General features: G+C 34.9%; 1 protein-coding gene across 1 annotated transcript; it reads right to left on the bottom strand.

Moving 5' to 3' along the window:
* Positions 1–24,314: 24,314 nt before the first annotated feature.
* Positions 24,315–24,929, bottom strand: LOC145661592 (protein GVQW3-like). The gene has a single exon (XM_081726910.1). It carries the CDS (start codon positions 24,927–24,929, stop codon positions 24,315–24,317), a length of 615 nt encoding a protein of 204 aa, XP_081583036.1.
* Positions 24,930–26,500: the final 1,571 nt, after the last annotated feature.

Here is a 26,500-nt window from a genome sequence, read left to right as displayed (position 1 = left end):
CACATTTTGTCTACAGTAAAACAACATATTTTAGCAAAAGGATAGTTTAGTAATGAATAATTAATTAAACTGTACTAATACGTAGATATTATGTTACAAGATAGTTCAATGAATTGCGTTAAAATATGACTAAGTATACTGATGAAGTACATTATTTTATTATTAGTATAGGTGAAAGTGGATATGAAAAGGAAGAGGACACATGAGGTCTCGCTGTTCCCTGTGCCCATCTTTGTCAATTGTATTTTTTTTTTTTTTTTTTTTTTTTTTTTTAAGGAAGTAGAGAATGCCATAGATATTGTCATTAACTTTTAACGCCATAGATAGTTTTTGGAAGCGGGGTAACGGCGTCCACTTGCGTTCCCCTTCACTTTTACACCCAATTGTTTGCTCGAAGTTATTTTGATGTGCAAAACTCGTAGAATAAGCTGGTGTTCTTAATTCTTAAAAATGAGTTGGTGGCGTTCCAAGTTAATGGTAATTCGGCATTTTGAATTTTGAATTTCTCATTAACTGTGAGAGTACAAAATAAATTATCGACATTTTCTAAGGGTGCAAAACTTGTAGAAGACGCTGGTGTTTTTAATTCTTCAGTACAAATTAATGGCGTTCCAAAATAATGGTAATTCGGCATTTTGAATACGGAATTTCTCATTAACTATCGGGGTACAAAACGAAATATCGACATTTTCTGAGGGTGAAAAACTCGTAGAGGACGCTGTGGTTCTTAATTCTTTAATACGAATTGATGGCATTCCAAGTTAATTGTAATTCGGCATTTTGAATTCGGAATTTCCCATTAACTATCAGATACAAAACTACATATCGACATTTTCTGCGGTTCAAAACACGTAGAAGACATCGGTGTGCTTTATTCTTCAATACAAATTGGTGGCTTTCCAAGTTAATGGTAATTCGGCGTTTTGAATTTTAATTTTCTCATTTACTTGGAGGGTTCAAAATGAAATATAGACATCTTCGGAGGGTGCAAAACTCGTGGAAGACGCTGGTGTTCTTAATTCTTCGGTAAGAAATAGTGGCGTTCCAAGTTAATGGTAATTCGGCATTTTGAATTCGGAATTTCTTATTAACTGTGAGGGTACAAAATGAAATATCGACATTTTCTGCAGGTGCAAAACTCGTAGAAGACGCTGGTGTTCTTAATTCTTTGAAACGAGCTGGTGGCGTTCCAAGTTAATGGTAATTCGGAATTTTGAATTCGGAATTTCTCATTAACTGTAAGGGTATAAAATGAAATATTGGTATTATCTGAGGGTGCAAAACTCGAGGAAAACGCTGATGTTCTTAATTCTTTAATACGAATTGGTGGCGTTCCAAGTTGATGGTAATTCGGCGTTTTGTTTTTGATTTCTCATAAACTGTGAGGGTACAAAATGGAATATCGACATTTTGTGAGGGTGCAAAACTCGTAGATGACACTGATATTGTTAATTCTTCGAAACGAGTTGGTCAAGTGCCCCAAATTTTGAAATGGCCCTCCCTCGTTTATTTTAATGATACAACATTTTTCTTGGGTGGACAAAAATGAAAAAAAAAATGGACTAAATTCTGAGCTACTTAAAATTAGAATTCGAAGATGTCGCACTACAGGTGATCGAAGTGCCCCAAATTTTGAAATGGCCCTCCCTCGTTTATTTTAATGGTGCAAAATTTTTTCTTGGGTGGACAAAAATGGACAAAAATTGGACAAAATTCTGAGCTACTTAAAATTCGAATTCGAAGATGTCGCACTACAGGTGATCGAAGTGCCCCAAATTTTGAAATGGCCCTCCCTCGTTTATTTTAATGGTGCAAAATTTTTCTTGGGTAGACAAAAATGGACAAAAATTGGACAAAATTCTCAGCTACTTAATATTCGAATTTGAAGATGTCGCACTACAGGTGATCGAAGTGCCCCAAATTTTGAAATGGCCCTCCCTCGATTATTTTAATGGTACAAAATTTTTTCTTGGGTGGACAAAAATGGACAAAAATTGGACAAAATTCTAAGCTACTTAAAATTCGAATTTGAAGATGTCGCACTACAGCTAAATGGTTCGGCCAAATTTTGAAATGGCCCTCCCTCGTTTATTTTAATGGTACAAAATTTTTTCTTGGGTGGACAAAAATGGACAAAAATTGGACAAAATTCTCAGCTAGTTAAAATTCGAATTTGAAGATGTCGCACTACAGCTAAATGGTTCGGCCAAATTTTGAAATGGCTCTCCCTCGTTTATTTTAATGGTACAAAATTTTTTCTTGGTTGGACAAAAATGGACAAAAATTGGACAAAATTCTGAGCTAGTTAAAATTCGAATTTGAAGATGTCGCACTACAGCTAAATGGTTCGGCCAAATTTTGAAATGGCCCTCCCTCGTTTATTTTAATGATACAAAATTTTTTCTTGGGTGGTCAAAAATGGACAAAAATTGGACAAAATTCTGAGCTACTTAAAATTCGAATTTGAAGATGTCGCACTACAACTAACTGGACCCGCGTACGTAAAATGTCATCAAAGCCCCCCCCCCAAGTCCATACACTGAAAAAATGACTTGGTCAGGAATACTAAATTTGTTTAGTCAGGGCATTTGGTCACTTATTTGTATAATTTAACCAAAATTTGGCTCTTTATACCAAACGTGTTTGGTCATTAACATTATTTTTTGGTCAAAACATTTGGTTGATTAATTTTGTTATGCCAACCAAATCTTAAGTTATTTGGTTTTCCTGACCAAAATATGTAGTGACAAGGTCACATGTATCTACTTGACTTCTGGTAATCACGAGAATCAAGTGGCAGCTGGACTGGGGAGTAGTTAGTGCGTAAACGCTATTCTACATTGCTTTGTATTGGTAGAACAGGCACGTAGCCAGGATTTCGTAAAGGGGGGGTCCGTGACATGAAGTACTTTTTCTTTCAATTATGACCTCAACTATTACAAAAAGTACATGTTCAATAATGTCTGCATTTTTTTTTTTTTTTTTTTTTTTTTTTTTTTTTTTACAATATATGCGTTCCTTTCTCTGTTGAATCAAATGTTAACAGAACTTTCTTTCCACATAACTTTTTTGATTTCATTATTCCGTCAACTACTGTCTGCTTCAAATGACAGGTTAAAGGACCAGTAGAAAGCTGTTTCTGAAATAACATTTTTGATACTGCAGAGAAGCAATGACGAAAAATTATGATTAGAAATGTCCACGCTGTTACAGAACGGCACTATGCTTTCGAAAGCTTGAATAGCAGAAATTCTGAAACTTATGTAACTTTTCTAGAAACTACAAATTCCCTGACTTTTCCAAAATATTCCGCTCAATGGCCACCATGTATAGTAAGTAATACAAATCTCATCATAAGAAAGAGTAACCAAAAGCTTGCTTATAGTTTTTTATTTTTAATGCTGATTCTTCTTTTTCTTGTTTCTTTTTGCTTCATTATTCCTTAATTTTTTTCATTTCTGGTTTCGACCCTCCCTTGGCTACATGCGTGGCGTAGAAGAATCCGAATGGACAAAATAACTATTATACATAACAAAAGTGATTATCTGTTTGGATGCGGAGAATGTAATCAATATATTAAGAAGATGAGAATTACAGCAGCTAATCGAGCAGTTTCCAGGTAACCTTACTTTTTCGAATATATTACTTTACTGTTAGGTAATGTATTGGTTATTTTAGTGGCCGTAAATTTGCACGAGAAAAAGGAGTAAAAATAATTGTTTGTATTATTTGATATGTATTTTATCCTATCTATAAGTAATATTTCCATATGTATTGACTTTCCATTTGCATATTTAAGAATTTCTTGCTTTGTTATGTTTTCGTTAGAAAAAAAAGTTTCCATGACTTTTACGATAACCATCGTACTATCTTCAGTTTAGTACCTGTAACGAAAGTATTTAGTGTCACCGAACATTTTGTTAAATCAAGTTTGGTATACGACATTCGGTTAAATTCACTAAATGGAGGTTTAGTATTTACAACAAAGTTATTTAGTTCCAAGAACCAAACCTGGATCATTTTAACCAAATATTTTGGTATTTCCAATCAAATCCCAAAATATTTGAGCAGGAGTACCAAATACATATTTTTCACTGGTAACCAAATACTAGGTTGTTGCAACCGAACAAATCGTAACCAGATTATTTCGTACTGGTGCTACATTGACCAAACCAGTGGTTCTCAAAGTGGGGTACGCGGACCCCTGGGGGTCCGTGGAACGTATCCAGGGAGTTCGCGACGCCTAAAAATTCAAATGTGTTATAATAAAATGGAACTCTCAGCTATTATGCAAGATTTTTTTTCAGTTACTTAAAAGAAAGCAATTAGAAATTATACTTATTGTAAATTTAAATGTTTCCTACTTTACTAAATTTCTGCCCTGTGAGTATGAAGAGTCATCTAAAAAGGCATTGCAACATTTGATGCCTTTCCCTACCACTTACTTACGTGAACAGACCTTTTCTGCTCTTTGCAGTATTAAAGCATGAAAGCGAAATCGTCTTAATGTGGAATCGGACCAAAGATTAATGGTGACAAAACTTATTCCGGATTTCAGTGCAATTATGGAAAAACAGAAAGAATTTCATTTCTCACATTAGTGACCCCACATTTGAGAACATTGTTTATCAAGTGGATTTTTTAAAAAATGATTTTCAGTCTTGAAAGTTAGTGTATTTTCAATTGAAAAATCGTTCACTAGGAAATAATCATGTATCTTTAGAATAAATTACTTATTGAATTACTTTTCTTGATCTTTTTCTTGTCAGTCATAATTCTAATCAGTGTAGTTGTTAATACTATGTGAAATTCACCAGCACCAGTTTTTTTTCAATCTCACCAAACTTTTTCCAGTGTATCATTTCATTTGTTTTATACAGATATCGTAATATGTAATTGTGTATTTTTCATATGTTGTTCAAAGGTGCGCTAAATCCGCCTTTGCATGCGCAACTACGGAAAGATTTTGGTCAGTTTTGAGTATCATTAATTAAATAGTTCCTTGATATAAGGTACATAATGAGCTTAACATTATTTTAAAACCGTAAATCCATTGCTTTTCTTCTTAACACAACACTTCCGCTTAAATAAAAGACTTGTATTAGCCTTTCCTCATTCCTTCGAACAGGAAAATATATTATTTCCGGTTTCATAAATTTATCTCTACTATCCTCAAGCAGAAGCTAATTCCACCAACCACTCTATCTAGAGTAACTTCTAGAAAATGTCGCCAAAATCAATTTGAACAATAATTATATTTTAAATTATGTGCTATGCAACTTTATTAATTACTATTATGTTAACTTTTAAAGGTAAATAGAAAATTTAAAATTTACAGGATAATGAGATATAATTTCACACATCAATACAACTTCCTAGTTTCAGAAGCACAGAGCCTAACCGAAAAGAAAGATCAATCTTAGGGTCTAGACGAAAGTCCCGCTAAATTATTTGAGCTAGAGGAGAAAGCTGTGGAGCACGATACATAAACTCATTCTATCACTTACAACGTTAGAACTAAGTGGAATTGTTATAGGAATGGGGAAAAACAATCATTGTTACAGTTCGTAAGTACAGCTAACGCTCTAAGTTTTTTGTGTAACTTCGAGATTTGAGCCACGTCAGAAGTGAACGATGACTCATTCGACCATATCACACGTTTCCGTTCATCATCAATCCATGTTGAATGTTCGTGTCACCATTGACATTATATTAAAGTGTTATGATCCCTTTTAAGCTGTTTATTTCACCCATACAATCCGATCCCGTATGTTCATGTCATATAACTCGCGGGAAATATTCATGTCATACAACAATTTCAGAATTATTTCAGTAAGAAAGTGAGTAAATCAACTGTACATGGATTAATCGTGAACTCAGCAATGTGCGAAATAAGTGTCTTGGCGAATAATCTTTATGATATATTGTCGGTGGTTCCAAAACTTCACACGAAATAATGTTTCTGTACTTCATAAACATTCTTCACAGACAAGGCATGGTTTAACTTCACAGGTGATGTTAATTCACAAAGCACGATATTGGTCCGCTGAAAACTCAAATATCTTACACGAGACTCCCCGGTGTGTTGTGCTCAGTTCGCCAACAATTCGGTCATTCTTTTTCGAAAACAGAGTAAACTCAGCTGTGTCTCCAAATGTTATTCTTGCAGTTCGCAGCGCTTTTGGAAGTTGGTGAACGATATGTATGACTAAAATAACTTTTACATGATTATTTTGGTGACCGTCTGGTTTCAAAAGGACTGTGACCGCCGAGGTCACCCAATCTGGAATTTTTAAGGAAAAGTAATTTAAAAGGAAAAGTCAACAAAAATATCCCAGGGATTTGGATATATTAAGAAACAACACCATCCAGTGCATAACAGCAATTGTGAGCCTACTCCATGTCGCGTGGCACGAAGCATGTGGCATCGTGTACAATTCTGCATCATACACCAAGGTGGACACTTTCAGCACCTCCTGTGATATGTTAACATTTACTCAGAGGTCTAATGAAAGCCACAATATCACCTACACATTAGTACCTAGGACTGTTTCACTTGTAGAATTTCTGGATCTCGAATTTGAGGAGTTTTCGATCGCTCTGTATATGTTGTGCTACATATAGAATATTTCCTTGGATCCCACTTCTGCACTTCTTTTAGAACTCAACAATGGTTGTTCTTCAAATAACAAACACGTGTTGATAAGCAGTTTTGTCGACACTTGGAGGCTAAACAAAAGTAGGCTTATAGTCATGAATCTGTACTTAGCTATGAGTCTATGCCAAATTTAAAATAAATATGGAACAACTTCTGAAACACAAAGAAACTTATTTCCTGTTATTTCCTGCAATTGCTTTGTATCCTCAGTAAACTTCTTTTTTCTGTTGTGACAGATTCTGAATGATAATCCATTATTTTGTTATTCTGACAAGTCATTCATTTCTTGTTAAGTTCGTTTGTTCTTAAAAGATCATTTGTGACTCGAGCGGTGACTTGACAAATAACAGCTGAAGGCGAGTAACTGAATCAGAAATATGTTTTCTTAAAGAACAAGATTTTCCATTTGGAAAATTAAGGAAAATATTTCTTCAGTATTTCTTATAAATGTGGATTCACTGTTTGTTCCCTGTTTTGACAATAACATAAAAACATAGATGAATAATCATACTCGGCTTCTCACTACACGCAGTTACTTATGGTTTTCTTATAGAAAACAAAATGTTTTCAGGGGGTTCTCTTGTTCTGTCCCACTTTCTTCATTCCACCATTATCATTTATTTCGTTATTGCCATCTCCTTTAGTCTCGGTGAATAATCATGTGATGTAAAACTACAAAAAAATTATTTCTTTATCCTTATGTTTCACATATACAGAATGATAATGTAAAACAGTGATATTCACCTTTGCTTCCCTTTACTATACTCTTGCATTCAAACTTGTATCCCCAAATTTAACCTATTCTTAATTTAAATTATAGGTAACTATATCAAAAATAAGTTTATTTTGTATTATCAACTGAATAACCCAGTTTTACTATAAACAAGAAAATAATGCTGTAAATTTAATAGAACTATGTAACAGTTCGTTAGTTGATTTGTTGAAATAGACTGCAATACAGATTCTCGCTGGCAGAAATTGTTTTCATTATTATTCATGAGGTAAACATGTATTATGCTTATTTCAAACTTTACCCCTAAGAAATCATTGCGTACCCCATAGTGAAGATTACTGATGTAGAGAACGTATTTTTCCTTACTAATCAGTTCTCAGAAAATCATAACATGGGATTCTTTTAATCAAAGTATTCAATGTTAAACTCAGTGGCGTAGCAGCTGCCCTCGCAACCCCCGCAGTGCGGGGGGGGGGCGAGATATAGGGGGCCCCGAAGTCTTGCGATGAATAAAGATTTAAAGAAGTAGAACTTCAACCTTACTTCTGTCGGCTTTACAACTAGGGCCCCTTCTCTATACTTTGCGGAGGGGCCCGCAAAAGTGTGCTACGCCACTGGTTAAACTTAAAAAAATGAATAATTGTAATAATAATGGCACGTGCAAAAGTATAGATAAAATGGAGAAATTAGTAGAACAAGGAAGTACAAGAATATCGTGAAACCTCCTGTAAACCCAGCAGTGAGTACTCAATACATGGGGATGAAACAATTTCTTCGAACCAGACGTCAGCACTTTACCACTGAGCCACAATGCTAAGAAATCATTGCTTCTTACCTAGACTTAATATACTGTTTTAGTATTTAATGTCATTTACTACCACCAAGACGTAAGACACAATGCAGGGTAGGCTAAAAATACTTAACATAATAGAAGCAGGCTTTACAATTTACAATATGGTCACGAATGGAACTTGGAAATAAACTCTAACAATACACAACGTTTACTTATATATCCGAAGGCAAAAGGAATAAGACAAGATCAACTCAAAACGGTAGAGATTAATAACATAAGACCAAGCACAAAAATAATATATTTAGAAGTAATCTTCAACAATGTACCATTACATAAACTTAAGAGATTTCAAGCAGTAAACAATGAATATCATATATTTACAACACATAGTCCATATATATAATGGAAATAAAAAATAGAATATACAAAAATATAATACGAGGGTTGGGGAGTAAATTACGGCAACCCAGTGATATTTCGAGAATCGAAGGATGCATTACAAATGTGTTGTATGCAACTGAAAGAATATTCATGATGGATATTTTGTTGGTAGGAGTCATGAAAGAAAACCCAAACAACCCAATGACATACAGATGTATTAATGCACATGTTACAAAAACTCGTCTCATTATGATAAACCCTCAAAGTAATCTCCTGCATTGTCCACAGTACAATTTCATCGATGTGAAAGACATCTAATACCATTGTCAGCACCATCTTCATCATTAGTTAATTTTACAACTAATTAAGAGGAAAAAGTCAAAGATCTTTGAAAGCAAACCTCGATTGCATTATTGCAAAGTTCTTCACCAACACGACCGGCTAGTAACATTTTGCACCTAAAGAAGAGAATGTAGCGACCTACTCAAAATCTAACAAGCATTGTCAATCCTATATTTCCTGGCTTCCTAACACACTTCTTATTACACGAATACACGTAAATTACATCTAAATATTCTACGTGACACTAACACACTCATTACACACTTTGGACAAAGTAGTAGAGAAACTAAACCTTTTTCCCCTTGAGGATAAACCGACTGAAGCTATGACATGCTGTGCTATGAAGCGAAATTTGAGAGGGTGAAAAATTTCGAAATTAAAACACAAGCTAATTCCATCAGTGGAAAAGCGCAGAAGAATAGAAAAAGAGAGGTTAGAGGTTTTGCCTGAAATCTGTCATTATGCTTACGATCCATTGGAATTATGATCTTATACGAAAGCACTACTAAAACTTTGGTACTCGAATCAGAGACAAGAAGCTGCTTGGCTGATAATTAAACTCTGACTCATTCAGATTTCTATGATCTTGTCCGCAGGTAGAAGAGTCTAGGCTGGACCAATGGTTTTCAGTCTTTTCGAGACTAGTGGCTCCTTGTGTGAATGCGATTGTACTGAGAGTTCCATCATCTTAACCCAATTAACAATAAAAGATTGGCAATTTTAAACTCAGCATTCAAGTATACTGTAACTTGTGTTCCATTAGCCATCTTCTCCTTTACATTTTGCCCCCAAAAATGCTGTTTTTTAATAATTTTTTAGCATGCACTTGCCCTCTTCATTTACAAAAGAAAAGACGATGAGCATTTCTTTGACTGACTTTTTTTTTTTTTTTTTTTTAGAAAAAAGAAATAAGAATCTAAATACGTATAATAATCAACCTATTATTATTGATTGTAAAAAAAATCTAAACTTTTGATAATTTATAAAATGTATAATGGATAATTCATCCAATAATAAGAAAATAAGGTAATAGGTTATGAAATCTCAAACGCTCCCTAAATAGTCTATCGTCCCCCAATCCCCATTTAGGTTCCAGCGTCCCTTTTGGAAACGATAACACCCTCTGATGGGCACTAACGTCCACTTTGACAACTTGGGCTAGACGATGTGATGTTTCACCTGAAATACGAAGACTGCTTGTCTGAACGACCTCTCTGGTCTCACTTTTAATAGTCGAGTAAACCAAAAATCATCCCCTCACCAGATGCGCAAATCTATCTTCAACATTGGGGGAGGGGGGAAGAGTAAGACCGTTCCCATATATTGCTAAGCAATGATCAAAATATTTATGAAGTTAAAAACCAATGCTGTGGAGGATAAGGGGCAGAGTTGTCTTCAACATTGGGAAGCTAGTAGATTTCAGGCTTATTCTGGGAGGGGGGGGGGGGAGTAAATAATACGATTGTTTTTTAAAAATGAACGAGCCAAGAGACTTGACTTCAATTTCATTTCATTTTCCTTTGTTGTAGTCGGACACAAATCACCACATTTCTCTCTCTCTCTCAAAAAAAAAAAAAAAAAAAAAAGAAAGAAAGAAAGAAAGAAAAGAAAAGAAAAGAAAAAAACATTTCAAATAGAATTATTAGGGGGTACAGTCCACCCAAGTCCAAGATTGAGGGGGACATGTCCCCTCATCCCGAGGAATTTGTGCCAGTGTCCCTCACCTTCGTAACCTGAGTATTTCAATGACAGTTTCTGCAGCTGTCACCATGATGTGACATCCTTCACTTTGGGGGTTTTCTCTTCCTGTGGTTGTTTGCAGTCTGGCGCAATTAGATGGGGAAAGAGAAGAGCAGAGAAGTTTTGGAAGATGAGCAAATAGAGAAAAGTAGAAAAGTATTGAGCGATAGGGAAATAGAGAAAAGTAGACTATTGAGTATGGCGGAAGAAGGAAGGTGTTTTGTTGGCATGTTGTGTTAAAAACATTTTTTGCCGTTTTATTGAATTTTGTTTCCTTATTACATTCAAATTAGTCTAGTAAATTCCTCAACTGGACGATGATTAAAGAAAACAGGAAAATCTTCTGCTTCCTTGTTGCGCGTCTCGTAAACGAAACGGATGGCCTTCTGTTCGATGTCAGGGTGGTACCCCTTACCTCTACAGTATGAAAAAAGTACAAGCAAACACTCGGTAGAAGATTAATCATTCGTTTTCAGTGTAGAAGGAAATTTGGATTACAGTAATGCGGATGATAAATTATTATTCTGTATATACCAGTCTGTAATTACTTTTACAATTACCAATTTTGAAATTAAGGAAAGAGATATTCTTTCATTAATCGTAAAATTATTATTTACTAATAATTTACTAATTATTTACTAGTAGTTCCAGTTTGGTTCCCACTGCCATGTTTTTATCCTTTTATAAAATGTTGCGAAAATAAAAAAGCTATACTAAAAGAAATATCTTTGAAATTATTGAATACTGGCATCGATTACACGTTTCTCTGGGTTAAAATAAAAATTTTAAATGCACAACTCCTTATCTCATGAGCTTGGTACCCGTGAAATATGCTATTTTTGTTTTTGGTGGCATGAATTTAAACGGCATTGGAAGTATCATTGTTCATTTCAGATACTCCGAAAACTATGGACTCGACACTCATGTTGGTCATTTTCGATCATTGATATATATAGTGTGTCCGTAAAGTTGCGCAACCCAAAGTTCGATAGCGTATATTTTTTGATCTAAGAATGATAAAGATCTGAGACTTGAAACAAATGTAAGGATGTTTTATGTAGATATTTTCGAGATCATGACCAATGCTGGAGCTTGTAACGTTTTTGTGTAACAAAAGAAATTACCGTAAGTGTAAAATAAAAAACGTGCAAAATGAAGAAAACCAATATTCAGTCGCAGAAAGCTTATTTCCTCCGGGTGAATTCCTGTGTATAGGCCTATGTACATTATGTTTCAACATTTATCTATTGGTGCGAAAATGCGACAAGGTTGATGCAGTGTTGCCATATAAAAAGGCTATTTAATGCAAGTCCGTAAAATGGGTGTTTTTTGACAGAAACGTGGCCCCTGGCAACACTCTTGTCGTAAAATTACTGCAACAGGCGTGTTTTAGGTTAATTAATGATAAGCAATGAGAATTTGCACATAATTGATAAGATGAATTTTTATTCAAAAATTTGCGATATCGGCTTGAAAAGACAAACAAGAGCGCCGATCCTGGGGGCCGAGGGGGCCCGGGCCCCCCAAAGCACATGTGGACCCCTTATTGTATTTGTAAATTTATAATATTGGGCATAATTTGCCTCATATATGCTTTCTGCATCTGAATGGGCCCCCCAAATTTGCAGAGAAATCGGCGCCCTTGGAGACAGATACTCTATTTTGTAAATTTAATTAAATTCCTTTGACTTATTGTGACGCGCGGGCTACTAGCTACTATTTCTGTTGAAAAAGGTCTACATTTATCTATTTACTTTCGGGGACTATGAAGATCAAAAGCAATCTCACATCAGCAAGATTAATCTAGTTGTGTGGTAATTGCAACGCGAGTTTCCAACTCTTCAGTCTCTGCTACTTTAAAGACGTGTTCGAGGAGATGTTTAAGTACAAGATATACCATTGCTTCCTTGGTGATGTCAAGGCTTTGCATATTATGTCTTATTGCAAATGTTTCGATTTTCTTCAGTGATCAAATTAGGAAGTCGATATGGAATACCAGTAGTAAATTTCGATGCCAAAAATCGAACTAGCTATAAAATTTTAAAATTAAGCTTCATCATATTGAAACATACCCAAAATAGGTCTCTAAAAGAGCATATCGTTTGCAGTTTATTTAAAATTGGACCACTGTCTGAGAAGGAATAACTTTTTGACAAAGAAGTAAGTTTACGAAGATTTTTTGATCAGCTAAAATAGACAGGGCAGAGCTTACATTGTTAGTTTGGCCAAAATAACTAGAAGGATAGTACTGGCAAAAGTTGGCCTAAGGTATCTGATTGGCTGAAAGCCGTCACCTGACATAGCATTATTGGGGTCAATACTCCTCTTGATTTTGGCAGGAGTACCTTGGCCAACCACTTAAATTTTGAGAGGGGTACATAGGAATGTCCACTTAAATTTTGAAAATTACCAAATTTAAAAAAATTGATATGATAACATAGGACCTGGGTATATACCTCTGTAAGTTTGGAATGGTCCATCTTGTCTCTTTTTATGGATATAAAATTGCCAAACATTCAAAAATTTGGAACTTTTAAACCTAGTTCATCCCCATTTTGATGAGTGTTTATCACTCTCTTTTTAAAGACATGAGTACGTTTATGTGCTCTTGTAGATTTTTGGGAGGGATTCTTTGGTCCACTTCTTAAATTTTGGAGTTATTAAAAACCAAAGATTGGTAAGTGTTCTTTAGAACCGAAACAAATACCACTCTAAATTTGGATGGTTTTGCTTATCCCCTTCTATGGACATGTGTATTAAAAGTTCTATGGACATGTTTGTCACTTGGTCGGTTATTAATCTATCTTCTTTGATGAACATTTAACGCGTTATATGATTATATGGTAGAGTACAAGAGTCGATTCTCTTTCATGGGAGATGGGTACATTGAAGTTCCCTTCTCAAAATTTGGGAGGGGTACATAGGACCACCCTTAAATTTCAGAATTGTCAGAAAACACAATTTGGTAAACGGTTTTTCAGGACTCAAACATATAACTTTGTTGGGTGGTACTGCTTATTCTCATCTATGTCCAAAAATTGGCAAAGTATTCATATTACCATGTGATCGTTATTGACTTATTTTATCCTCTTTGATGAGGCTTTATTTAAGTTGTATGGTTAAAGGATTGAGTATAGGGATTAATTCTCTTTCATAAGACGTTGAGACATTCATCTTATGTTTTTTTCCAAAAGTACTTAGGGACACCCTTAAAATTGGGTATAATGGGAAAGCAAAATTTGGTAAATGTTCTCTATGAATCGAATATATATCTGTAAATTTGATATTAGTAGTGCTTTCTATATGAGGTGGAAATTTTTTAATGTTGTACTTTAAGATTCATGACCAGGGACCTGTGCCTACCTCTTTTTTTACTTTTGGGAAGATTCACCCTTAAATCTTCCAAAAAATTGTATTTCTTGATCTTGTTTAATACACTATATGACATCACACAGTATTTAAAATTGATATTACACTTTGAATTGGAATTCAAATAAAAACGGATAAGCATAAATTATATTTTATTTAATTTCTTTTCTTCTTCTTTTGTTACGCTAAGATATAACGCTTTATAACTATTGTAAATGTCGTTTAATCACATACATATTTTTGTACTTAAATAACTTTATGGACAAAAATGAGCATTGATTACACTGATTCGCAAATTTTCAATTTTTTTCTGTTGTTTTGAAATAAAATGGTGTACCCGAATCGATTTTTTCTGCAGATTACGAAAATGACCTTCAAAGTTGTGTATCCCTTCAGTTTTTTTTTCACAAATCACGAAAATGTCAAAATTGAAAAAAAAAACTAATTTTTTTAACCTGTAGACGCCTGCCAGGGAATTCATGTCTTGACGTTGTCATCCCTGGCGCCTCTTCTAATCGTTGCAGGGACATGAACGGCCCCTTGTTGGAAAGCTAATAGAACAAGTAATGTAACAAGCTATGTTTGGTGCATCTGAGCTCCCATTCGTAGAAGAAGAAGAAAAAATTCGAAATATTTGTAAAAAATGTCATTTTTTGAATTTCCGGCCACGCTGGCAACACTGCTAGTTATTCTACGTTGGTAAAAATATTAATACGAGTTCCTTACATAGTCATATCAACCATATAGAAAAATGAAAGCCGTAGCTACAATAGGAAGCAAGGGAAAAATCAAAGCGGAACCGTTTATAATTTTTTTTGGTTCGTAAACATTCACGTTGTTACCCCTGGCGCCACCTAATTCTCACAGAGACATGATCGACATCTTGTTGGAAAGGTAATAGAACAGGGAATCCAACGAGATATGTTTAGTTACCCTGGCTCCCGTTCGTAGAAGAGAAGGAAGAAGAAAGTCGAAAAAGTTGTAAAATGTGTTATTTTTTTTAAATTTCCGGCCACGCTGGTAACACTGTTAGTAATCCTACGCTGGTAAAAAAAAAATCATGTGTGCCTCACATAGTCACACCAACCATATAAAAAATGATGTGATCGACTTGTTGGAAAGTTTAAATGGAATTAATGTGTAAAGAGAAACACATATTAGAGTGCCCTTGCCCCTTACTCAGCATGAACTTAATGATTTGGTTCGTGACCTTAATTTACCTAAAGACGCAGCAGAATTATTAGGTCCGAATACGAGATTCTCTTGGTACAGACACTGAGAGGCAGAATTAGTTCCGCTTTTTGCAGAGGAAAATGGTTTGGTATATTGTCGAGACATTCCGGCAGTCATGAAATTCTACATCAATTGCAATTCAGGAGAATGGAGGCTGTTCATAGATTCCAGCAAATCCAGCTTAAAAGACGTTTTATTACACAACACTAACGTCCATCCGTCCATTCCAATAGCACATTCAGTGACTATGAAAGAGACATACGAAAGCCTTCAATTTCTGCTGGAAAAGGTGCAGTACAAGCGTTATGAGTGGTGTGTTTGTGGGCATTTCAAAGTCATTGGAATATTGCTAGGCTAACAAGCAGGCTACACAAAATATCCTTGCTTTTTGTGTGAGTGGGACACCAGAGCAAGAACTGAACATTGGGTTCGAAAGCAGTGGTCATTCAGAAGTACTTTCATACCTGGCAAAAAGAATTGTTTCACTTCCATTGGTTGATCCCTCTAAAATACTGTCGCCACCGTTACATATAAAACTAGGTTTAATGAAACAATTCGTGACAGCTTTAAGCATAGATAGTAAGTGCTTTCAGTATCTTGCCAGTAAATTTCCATCTATCACGTCAGAAAAAATCAAAGCTGTAATTTTCACAGGCCCACAAATCCGAAAATTGATGGCGGACAAAACATTTGTGGAAAGTATGAGTGAGATAAAATTACAAACATGGGTTGTGTTCAGAAATGTGGTACAAAACTTTCTGGGGAACAAGAAGGCTGCAAATTACAGCGTTTTAATCGACGAGATGTTGGAATTTTCTAAACTACTTGGCTGCAACATGACCCTCAAAGTTCACTTTCTTCACGCTCATCTCAATTACTTTCCTGACAATCTTGGTGATTTTACGGAAGAATGCCGAGCGTTTCCATCAGGACATTAAAGTGATGAGAAAGAGATACCAAGGAAGGTGGACTGTCTATATGATTGCGGACTATTGCTGGATGTTAAAATAGACTGGACGGAAGAACACCAACGAAAATCGAAAAAGAGGAAGTTTCAAGGGAAGCTCGGTGACGAATATAAGGTATGTATGTTTTAAACTAAGTATTTAAGTTTATCTTCTTTTTTCTCTTTCTTCTTACCGTTCTTCTTTGATTATTAGACTATGGGTGCGAAGCATACCTCGTTGCATTTCCTGTTTCATGAACTTTCCAACCAAGATGCCATTCATATCTCTGTGACAGTTAGGAGTGGGGGAGACTCCAGGGTTGCCAATGTGAATGCATACAAACCAAATTATAAATTTTGTACAGGTGTTGCACTTCGTTTTGTTTCTCCCTTTCTATTGTAGCTATGGCTTTCATTTTCTATATGGTTGGCATTACTATGTAAGGCAATTGTATTTTTTTTTGACTAACCTGGGATTACTAACAGTGTTGTCGGCGGACCGGAAATTCATATTTTAAAAAAGAATATTTCGAATTTCTTCTTCTTCTACAAATGGGAGCTCAGGGGTACCAAACATACCTCGTTGGATTTCCTGTACTATTACCTTTCCAACAAGGTGTCGATCATGTCTCTGTGACAATTAGGAGGCGCTAGGGGTAACAACGTGAATGTTTACGAACCAAAAAAAAATTATAAACGGTGGTTGTACTTTGATTTTTTCCCCTCACTTCCTATTGTAGCTACGGCTTTCATTTTTCTATATGGTTGATATGACTATGTAAGAAACTCGTATTAATATTTCTACCAACGTAGAATAACTAACAGTGTTGCCAGCATGGCCGTAAATTCAAAAAATGATTTTTTTTACAAATATTTCGAACTTCTTCTTCTTCTTCTACGAATGGGAGCTCAGAAGTAGCAAATATAGCTCGTTGCATTGCTTGTACTATTAGCTTTCCAACAAGGGGTCGTTCCTGTCTTTGCAACGATAAGGAGAGGCACCAGGGATGACAACGTCAAGATATAAATTCCCTGGCAGGCGTCTACAGGTTAAAAAATGTTTTTTTTTCTTTTTCAAATTTTGACCTTTTGGTGATTTGTGAAGAAACCTGACGTGATATACAATTTTGAAGGTCATTTTCGTAATCTGCAGAAAAAATCGATTCCGATACACCTCTTCACTTGAAGACAACAAAACCTTGCATATCGGTGATTCATGTTTCTTGCTTGGACCTCTCCTTCTTGATTGTGACGATTTGTTTTCATGTCATGTAGCATAGTACTTATTTGCAAAGGTTCGTACTGAGAGTTCTGTAAAGAGAACGAAAACATGATTTTATTATAGAAAGTCTATATGATTGATGATGATTAAAACAGAACTTATAAAAATTCTCATAGATAAATATAAATTTACGTGGAAGGTACAGTATGTATATTGCAGCAATCTACTGCCATTGACAAGAGATACAGTTCGCGGCATAGAAATCGTTACACAAATTCTAATTCAAAATTAATAACAAACTCTCGTCCCGTTTTCTTATGCATCCAAAAATACATGTCTCAATCGATTAGTTGCTTTTAGTATTCAATCCAACTCCTCCCCCTCCTCCACCTCTCCTTATCAAAAGCAGTGTGTGTGACGTAGTAGACTATTTCCATTCAGCTGAAAAAGAAACAAGAATCAAGTTTGTAACGTTATAGCTTTAAAACAGTCTTTTCCATTCGTTTGTTCTGAAATATTTTTAAGAGCCTAAATTAAAAAAAAAAGTCGCACAATGTTCCCAGAACTTTATAAATACCTTTAGTTTCATTCTTTCCTTTCTTTAAAGACTGCAAGCTAGTAAGATACTCCCTAAGAAATCTATGGAAAGTGCCAATAACGGCAAAAGGTTTTGTGCTTCCTAAAGTTTGTAATGTACGTACAGAGCTCTAAAATATTTACTGACAGAAATGAGTGTTATTCAATGATTCATTTCATTTATTTTCAGTAATTTCAAGCAAATGTTTCTGGGGCGTCATTTGGGCAGGACAGGAGGGTGTAATTCACCCTCCCTTGAGCTTCATAAATACGTATTGTTTGATCAAATGTATAGTAATACACTAATAAAAAGTTAAAATCTTATGTCGGCCGGGAATCTCCGCCCCCTCCCCGAATAAAATCTAAAAGACACTGCTTTTAGCAACAAACCTATGGAGTTACGATAGCACATTGTTAGAGAGCTTACATTTGGTTTCAAGAGTCGAAGGTTTGATCTCAAGCCATATGAGTTCCTGGGCGACATTGAGAGAGAAAGATTTAAGTATGGAGACAGAGAGAGATGATTTTTATCCACAGATTTAGAATTGAGGAAAAAATGATCAGACAGCATTCGTATTATGACGAAAATTGTGATTTTGTGAAGGAGAAGGAGGGAAGGTTTCGAACTGCGAGTATCACATTAGGCAGTTGTCGTATTAAGGTGGAGAACTCTTTTTAGAGCATCAGATGATCACGAAGGGAGAGAAAGTTCTTGAGAACTGAGAAATTAAGAATTTAAAATATTTGCAGCTTCCGAGACGGGTTCCGAACCACGAACCTTGTAGTTATCGAATTATGACTTTATGCATTCTGCTACGGAGAACTCTAGGTACTCGTTCAATTACGTTTCCTTTAGCTACGTTGAAAGCTAACTTAATGAGATATTCAAAAAGTTGACTCAGTGGATGCGCCGTTCAGATAGGACGTAAACCTCTTGTAACTTAGTTACAATGTGCATAATGAACTTCCCCTTGTTCAGGACACTTTTTAAAGCAGTAAAATTTGTTACTATTGTGTTAATTAAGTTACATTTGATAGAACCATATGATAAAGTAGTGCCAAACCCTGTGCGTCATTGTTGGGTGAATGGTTAATGTAAGTTACTCCTACGTGAATGGTCCGAGCTTCGAATCAAGACCATTCTTATTCTTATTGATTACTTTTTTTGAGCTACGCTCATACTGTGCATTCCACAACTTCAATTTTGAAGTAATGTAGTCACAGCTAGTTTAATTGGAAATTATTTTCAAATATATTTGTTACTACATGGCACTCCTCACTTGTTTGTAGCCCTGCATAAATGCAAAACTGTTTTAAAAGTATATTTTACTTTCAAGTATGATTGCTATTTTTTTTATGACGAAATGCAATATATGACAATTAAATTTATCATATCTGTAGTTTGGTGTGGAGAAGAAACAAAATTGCGAACGAAAGGTTTAAGAACAACTCACGTTATTAATATAAACTATGCCAAAGATTAGAGCGATAAGGATGACTATGTGACGGAAACGAAATCAGTTTGTTGTTCAGGTAGATTTGCACTTGACTAAACATTGGATTTATAAAATAATTTACAGGTAATTGATTTATCAGTTTGAATGAGAAACCATCTGGTTTTACAATTTGTGCTTGGATGTACAATAATGTTTGTTGCAAGTCAGTATATTCATCACTGCTACCACTCACCACAAATTCTATTGGTGAATTTTTAGCTATTGAACTAATTGGTTTGTAACCAACAATACGATTGTTCAGAACACTTGTTTGGGCGGATAACTTTGGAAAAATGTCAAATTCACTTTTTATACATTCACATGGTCGATGATGCAGGAAGGCGATTGTTGAATTAATCGCAAATGTCTGGTGATAATAATGGATCATTTTTTTTTTTTTTGGGTGAAAATTTACATCTTTTAATAGGATTGGTGCTGTTGTTGATGGTTGGCAGGTCAATCTCAAAGTGAGAAGAGTCTTCTCTCTTATCCACTTCTTAGCTTGATTTCCAACTTATTTTTAGCCTTTTCTTGTAAATATAATTTTGCTCCTTGCATACGCTGATGAAACGATTTTTCCAGCTGTTGATTCGACACTACAACACGTTAATCATATTAGCACTTGATTTCAGTAATTATTTTCCTACAGTTTTAAATTCTTGCCTCACTAGTGGTAACACTGAACGAAATAAATAACCAAGGAAACTATCAATTCCATGTTCCGTTTGATAGGGACTTAACACGTAGAGTTTCCTATGGCAGAAAACACTTGTTTTTGATAGTATTGCAAGTACGGATCGGTCATGACGACGACGATGGAAATGTAGTTTTGGACCCACAGTTCGAAAGGTGAATTGCATACGATGACCTGTGCTGTTCCTTATATCGATTTTTCTTTACTTGCGATTCATTCTTTTCCCTGAAACATAATATGCAGGATTGAATATTTGTATTGCAAGACTTCCAAATGTATGCTATATAGAATTCATGCTGACACTTCGTAGCAATGTCTCTAACAATGACAGATTCAATGATGTCACAATAGACGTACATGTCCATCATCATCCTACATCAGGTGTATATTGCCCTTTTTGCACGTCTTCATTTTAACATACACAATCATTTAAACATGTTTTATGGGTATATAGACGTAACAATTTAATCGTCGGGGAGAGTATTTGTAGAAACCGCGTTTCATCGGGCGTAACTTGTTTAAGAACCATCAACAAATAGTAATATGGATTTTTCGTTGCGTCCACATAACTTTCCTGTAGAAACAGCAGATGTTCAGGCATGATTTGATAATGTTTGTCATTTATCACGTGAATTTTTAAGCAACATTGAAAACGAACAATTTTAAACTGATATTTTTATTTGCTTTGCTTTGATGAATTACATTTTGTGTTATAAAAACCACACTAATGTTGCAATGATGAAATCCTTCAATGAACAAATCAATTATATCCCTATTCGCCTCTCGCATTTAATCATCAATAATAGTCAAATGTGGTCCATCTCGTAGTTGAAAAATCTTTCATCTGCAAAAGTCCTTCGTGAAATTGTACTGAAACCGGCATCGTTGGGTATAAAGTTTGCCATTTTGGTACCAATATATCTTATGAAATTTCATATTTATCATACTTGAGAGATTAGACAACAATAGTTTCATACAATACATCTTACCACACTCACTAATACTATGTAAATGAAGTTTTCATTGCGTGTGTATGATGAATACTAAAATTTTGTTTCAAATGTAGTGTGATTTTAAAATGTTGTTACTGAATATTCATGGTTTGGTTGATGGTTTTAAGTTTGAAAAGTTTTAAGTTGAAAATTTTTGTCGCAAAATCTTGAATTTGAAACTTTAAAAAAATTGTTTGAACGAATTTTGATTAAATCTTTTGATTGAAATTAGAGAATTTTGAATTTAATTTTTTTCCTAAATTTTTAGTTTGAAAATTTTCGTTTTCTTGCACTCACTACAAAATTGAATTTTTAAGCAGACTAATGTCATTGATACAATCTAATTGGAACACTTTTAACCTTAGGATTTGTAGTCATGACACACCTTAGATTATAGATATACTAGAAGAATTAAAAACCATCTATTTGTTGATCAAATAGTTGAAAATCAGATAGAATTTGAAACAAGGAATTATTCTTGGTGCAACCTGATTGGGGATCAGTGGAAATATTATTCTTGATGCAATTTAATTGAGTGATCACTTTCAAATCTTTGTTTGAAATTTAAAAAAAGATTTCAAAATTTTTTTGATCTGTTTGATTTTTAGAATTTATATCAAACATCTTTTTAGGAATTTTTAGTTTGAAATTTCTTGTTTGGCAGTTTTGGTTTGAAAATGTTTAGATCAAAACCTTTTATTTTAAAAATTTTTATTTGATAATTTTTAATTTGAAAAGTTTGGTTTGAAAATTTTTAGTTTAAATACTTTTAGTTTGCAATTTTGTTTGTAAAACTTTTGGTTGAAATTTTAAATTTGAAAATTCTTCCACTCATTGGAAACAAAATTTGAATTTTCATAAACCTTCTGGTAGAACATTTAATATTCCAACTTTACACAGGAAATGTGAGGGGGTGGTCCTATGTACCTCTCCTAAAATTAAAACTGCATTGACTCCTATGAAGTCTTACCACGTGAACACGTCATGTGATGTTTCTCAGCCAATCAGAGAAAAGTTAGACAAACTGTCAACAGTACTACTTAGAAGGTTCGAATTTACCGATGTACGATGTTCGAACTAAGACATAAAGTTACCTAAATTGGTCATTTTTTATTGTTTCGCAAAAGCTAGGATAACAGGTTTCCTGACTGTTGTTCGTTAATGAAATAAAGTTAAATTTTGAGAGTCTCCTTTATATTATGCTGAAGGAGATGGATCATGAATGAAGGATGAATATGATGAAGGAATAAAGTGAAATAAAGGGAAGAATCCATTCTTCTCCAAAAGTTTGCATGGGATCAAACTTAGAACGGTTATCAATAGAGGAAAACGCTCTATTATTCATACATCGGAACTTCAGTTTTTCTTCCCTGTTTCCAGTCAACAGTCAACACTGCGATTAACATCCCGATTTTCACCTTTAGTTTCCTACCTTCATAACATTGTTTCCGTGTGTTGTGTAAGTGACAAAACTAAAGAATGATTTCATTCTGCATGTTTGTAAACAAAAATACTTAGTTTTATTCTATCCCTTTAAGCCTCATTGTCAAAGTACACAGGCTAATCATAATGAACAATGAACAAGCAACACATTTTTAAACTCTTAAAGGTGAAATTAGTATCACATAATGAAGACTTAGATAAATGCGTAGTTATTCATTATTTCTTTCCCAAGGTCAAATTTCTCTCTTTTTTAAAAAAAATCCTTGAACTTCCTTCAAGGAATTAACAAATCGTAAACATAATCAATGATGATACAATTACTAATACTAATTCATTAATTACAAGAATTTGACTGCTAATGATCTACTAAGTAAATTTACTTCTTTTATGTTGATATTTGAAGCAGCCAGAATTTGAAGCTTGTTGATGTATGTATTTTCCTCAAAAGCCACCTTGCCTAGGAGGAAACAATCAGACTTGGTCTCATCCATTACATTGCTCCTTCAGAAACATGTTAGGTAGTCCTTGGAATGTCCGCCCCCTAATGCGCGAACAATTTCCAGTTGCTAGAAAGTTGTCCTTTTTGTCAGATGAAGTAACCAAAAAAGATTATAAGATAAATCCGCTAAACAGTAATTGTAAAATCTCAAATGCTGGATGTTCAAAAATAAATAAATAAATAAGTGAAAAATTCGTGAAAAATCATCTTTTGCATATTTGTTTCCATGACTAATGCTCTAAAATGTAATCTATGATTCAATTAGTCAGAGTATACTTCAACATTTACGTGTCTTGATATGAAGCAGCGTTGTTAATATTATTCAATGAAACATTTTTTTCCTCGAATTATTCGCACATTCGGTATTGAGATAATTATTTGAAAAATTTCTGTAACAATTAATTATTCGAATTTAAAACGCTCGAGAATAACAAAGAATGATTGGATACATACGGAGCATATTTGGATACATAAAAATATAGTGACGTGCATTTATATTCATACAGAGTAATATTAACTAAAGGAAAACTATGTTTACTAACATATTATTACTAACATAACTATATATTGGTATCAATCTAGATATATTTAAATAGGCACGGATGCTGAATTGAGTTAGATAATACTCTTTCACCTATTTTCACAACCGAAAATGTTTTTGAAGTTTTATAATAGTGTTTGAATAAATAATACAACCTCTGACAATAAAGTTCGGTGAATGACTCCGTGAATAGATAGTAGACACAATATGAATGAAACTTACTTTGCTGTCCTTCGAAGTAGCCCCTCCCGCAGCTATGTATCGCTGGGCACGGCTGTACAAAACCTGGAAACTTTTTGAGAAGTCTTCTTTCGGGATGGTGCTCAGGAGCTTCGTCACGATTTGTTTTTCTGTCTGGAATATCGTCAAATCTCTTTCTTTTCAACGCAAGTTTGAGGCGTGGGAAGAGGAAGAAATCGGGAGGATTCAGATCTGGCAAGCATAGTGGATGTCAATTTGCACCACCCCGTTTTGGACCAGGAATTGTCTGATGATATTAGCTGTGTGAGGGTTAGCATTGTCGTGAACCAGAAAGCATAAACCTTGTTCTGAGCACTGGAATCGTATCCTTTGTACACGTTTCTTGAAACTTCTCAAAATTTCAACGTACGTAGCAGCATTAAATGTTGTTCCCTCAGGTAGAAACTCCTTGTGGATTATGCCATTACTGTCAAAAAAAAGTGATTAGTATCGTTTTGATGCGTGATTTTTCTGCTTTGACCTCTTTCTGACGAGGTGATGTAGGAGAACACAATTCCATGCTTTGGCGTTTTGTTTCCGGATCGTACCTGATACACCAGGATTCGTCCCCAGCAACAATGCAGTTCAAGAAATTTGGATTTTTCATCCGCCATAGCAATAAAGTCCTGTGAGGTAAGAACACGTGTGTGCTTCTGGTCACCAGTCAAGTAATGTGCCACGAGTCGACAAGACGTTTTCTTTTTCCTTATGTCGTTGGTGAGGATAAGTCTTGCAGATTCACGGCTAATGTTCAAATCCTCAGCAATCATTCCCACAGTTAATCGGCGATCGTTTGTAATTAATGCCCTCACCTTTTCAATATTTTCGTCTGTGCGAGGGCTTGACGGCCTTTCGCTACGGGGGATATCAAAAACACTGTCCCATCCTTCTCGAAAACGGCCGAACCACTCGTAAACACACTTCAAGGACACTGTTTGATCTTCATAAACCTGTACCAGCATATCATGGGTTTCTTTCGGTGTCTTGCCAAGCTTAAACCAAAACTTCAAATTGATCCTTTGTTCGTTCATTTTACTCAGTCTGGAACCGAACACACTAACAGTCACTTGGTATAACGCGTCTCACACAGACCACAGTTGACTCACAAACGAATAACGATGGGTCCACAATGATTGCAATGAGTTCTAAACATACTTTGAGCAATAAGTGTTCACTACGTTCAATAGTAAATAGTAAAATGGATACTAAATCAGTCTAAAAAACAGAGAAAGAAAACACTTTCTTACTGGCATTTTCTAAATTGTGATTGTAATTGTAATTGAATAACACTCAGCCGTAGGAAACATGTGATATTCTCATTACAACCCCTGCTTTTCAAGACCACTAACCGATGCTGACGCACATGCTAGGGACGACTCTGATTACTTCGGATCTATTTGAACGTAGCTAACTTAAAACAGAAGTCTAACATACAGAAAATAAGTGTATATTGAAGTAAAAATTTGTAGACTTCGCACTACAAATACGCACTTCTAACGCACTATTTGTTTGTATTTCATAAAATACTATAATCAATTTCCCACTTCGCTGGGCTAAAATGTTCCATTAGTCAGTCACTGTTTACTATTACTAAAGCACTTTCAGATATCGGTCATTTTCGATGATTTTTATATTTCTCTCCCCTCCTCCTCCCATGTAGCATGGCTGAATTTTGATTTAAACGGTATCGAAAATATCAGTGTTCACCTCAACGACCCCGAAAACTAAGAATTCAGCACTAATATACAGGGTGGCAGGTAACTCCACCGACAAACTTTGGGAGGTGATTCCTTATATGAAATGAAAGAAAAAAGTTCTAATAAACATGGGACGAAAAACGTCTCCTTTCAGAGTTATGAACCGCCGATAAAATTCGAAAATTCACGTTTCGAAACGCTCTGCCTTAGAAACTACAGGACCAATCCCAAGCGGTTTAGGGAATTACAAAGGAACTAGTATGCGAACTATCTAAATATCCATGTTTTACCATCCTCCGATATCGGTGAAACGAACTGTAAAAAGGAAATTGAGGTATAGGGATAATCCTTTAAGTACTAATAACGCGTTCGTTTCGCCGATAACGGAGGATGGTAAAACATGGATATTTAGACAGTTCGCATACTAGTTCCTGTGTAATTCCTTAAACCGCTTGTTATAGGTCCTATAGTTTCTAAGGCAGGGCGTTTCCAAACATGATTTTTCGAATTTTCGGCGGTTCATAACTCTGAAATGAGACGTTTTTCGACCTATGTTTATAAGAACTTTTTTCTTTCATTTCATATAAGGAATCACCTCCCAAAGTTTGTCGGTGGAGTTACCTACCACCCTGTATATGTCATTTTCGATGATTTTATATATCTTCTTCCTCCCCGTCACCCAAGTTGCGTTATTGAATTTGGTTTTAGTCAGCATCAAAAGTGTCCCTGTGCATTTCAACGACCCCGAAAACTATAGATCCGACTCTAATATTCCTCATTTTCGATCATTTATACATTTTCCTCTCATTCCCCTAATTTACACCGTCAAAGTTATATGACAAAACCTTCTCAGGTCTGAACCTCATCTATGATGAAAATTTGTTTGACATCGGTCGGCTGTTTGA

This window comes from Thermobia domestica, chromosome 10 (assembly GCF_964235325.1).
Source record: "Thermobia domestica chromosome 10, izTheDome1.hap1.1, whole genome shotgun sequence".
NCBI lineage: Eukaryota > Metazoa > Arthropoda > Insecta > Zygentoma > Lepismatidae > Thermobia > Thermobia domestica.
The sequence above is the reverse complement of the archived record's forward strand: the minus strand, read 5'-3'. Positions and strand labels throughout refer to the sequence as shown.

Coding starts and splice junctions, on each gene's coding strand:
- LOC145661592 (XM_081726910.1), bottom strand. CDS start 24,929: ATGAACGAACAAAGGATCAATTTGAAGTTTTGGTTTAAGCTTGGCAAG.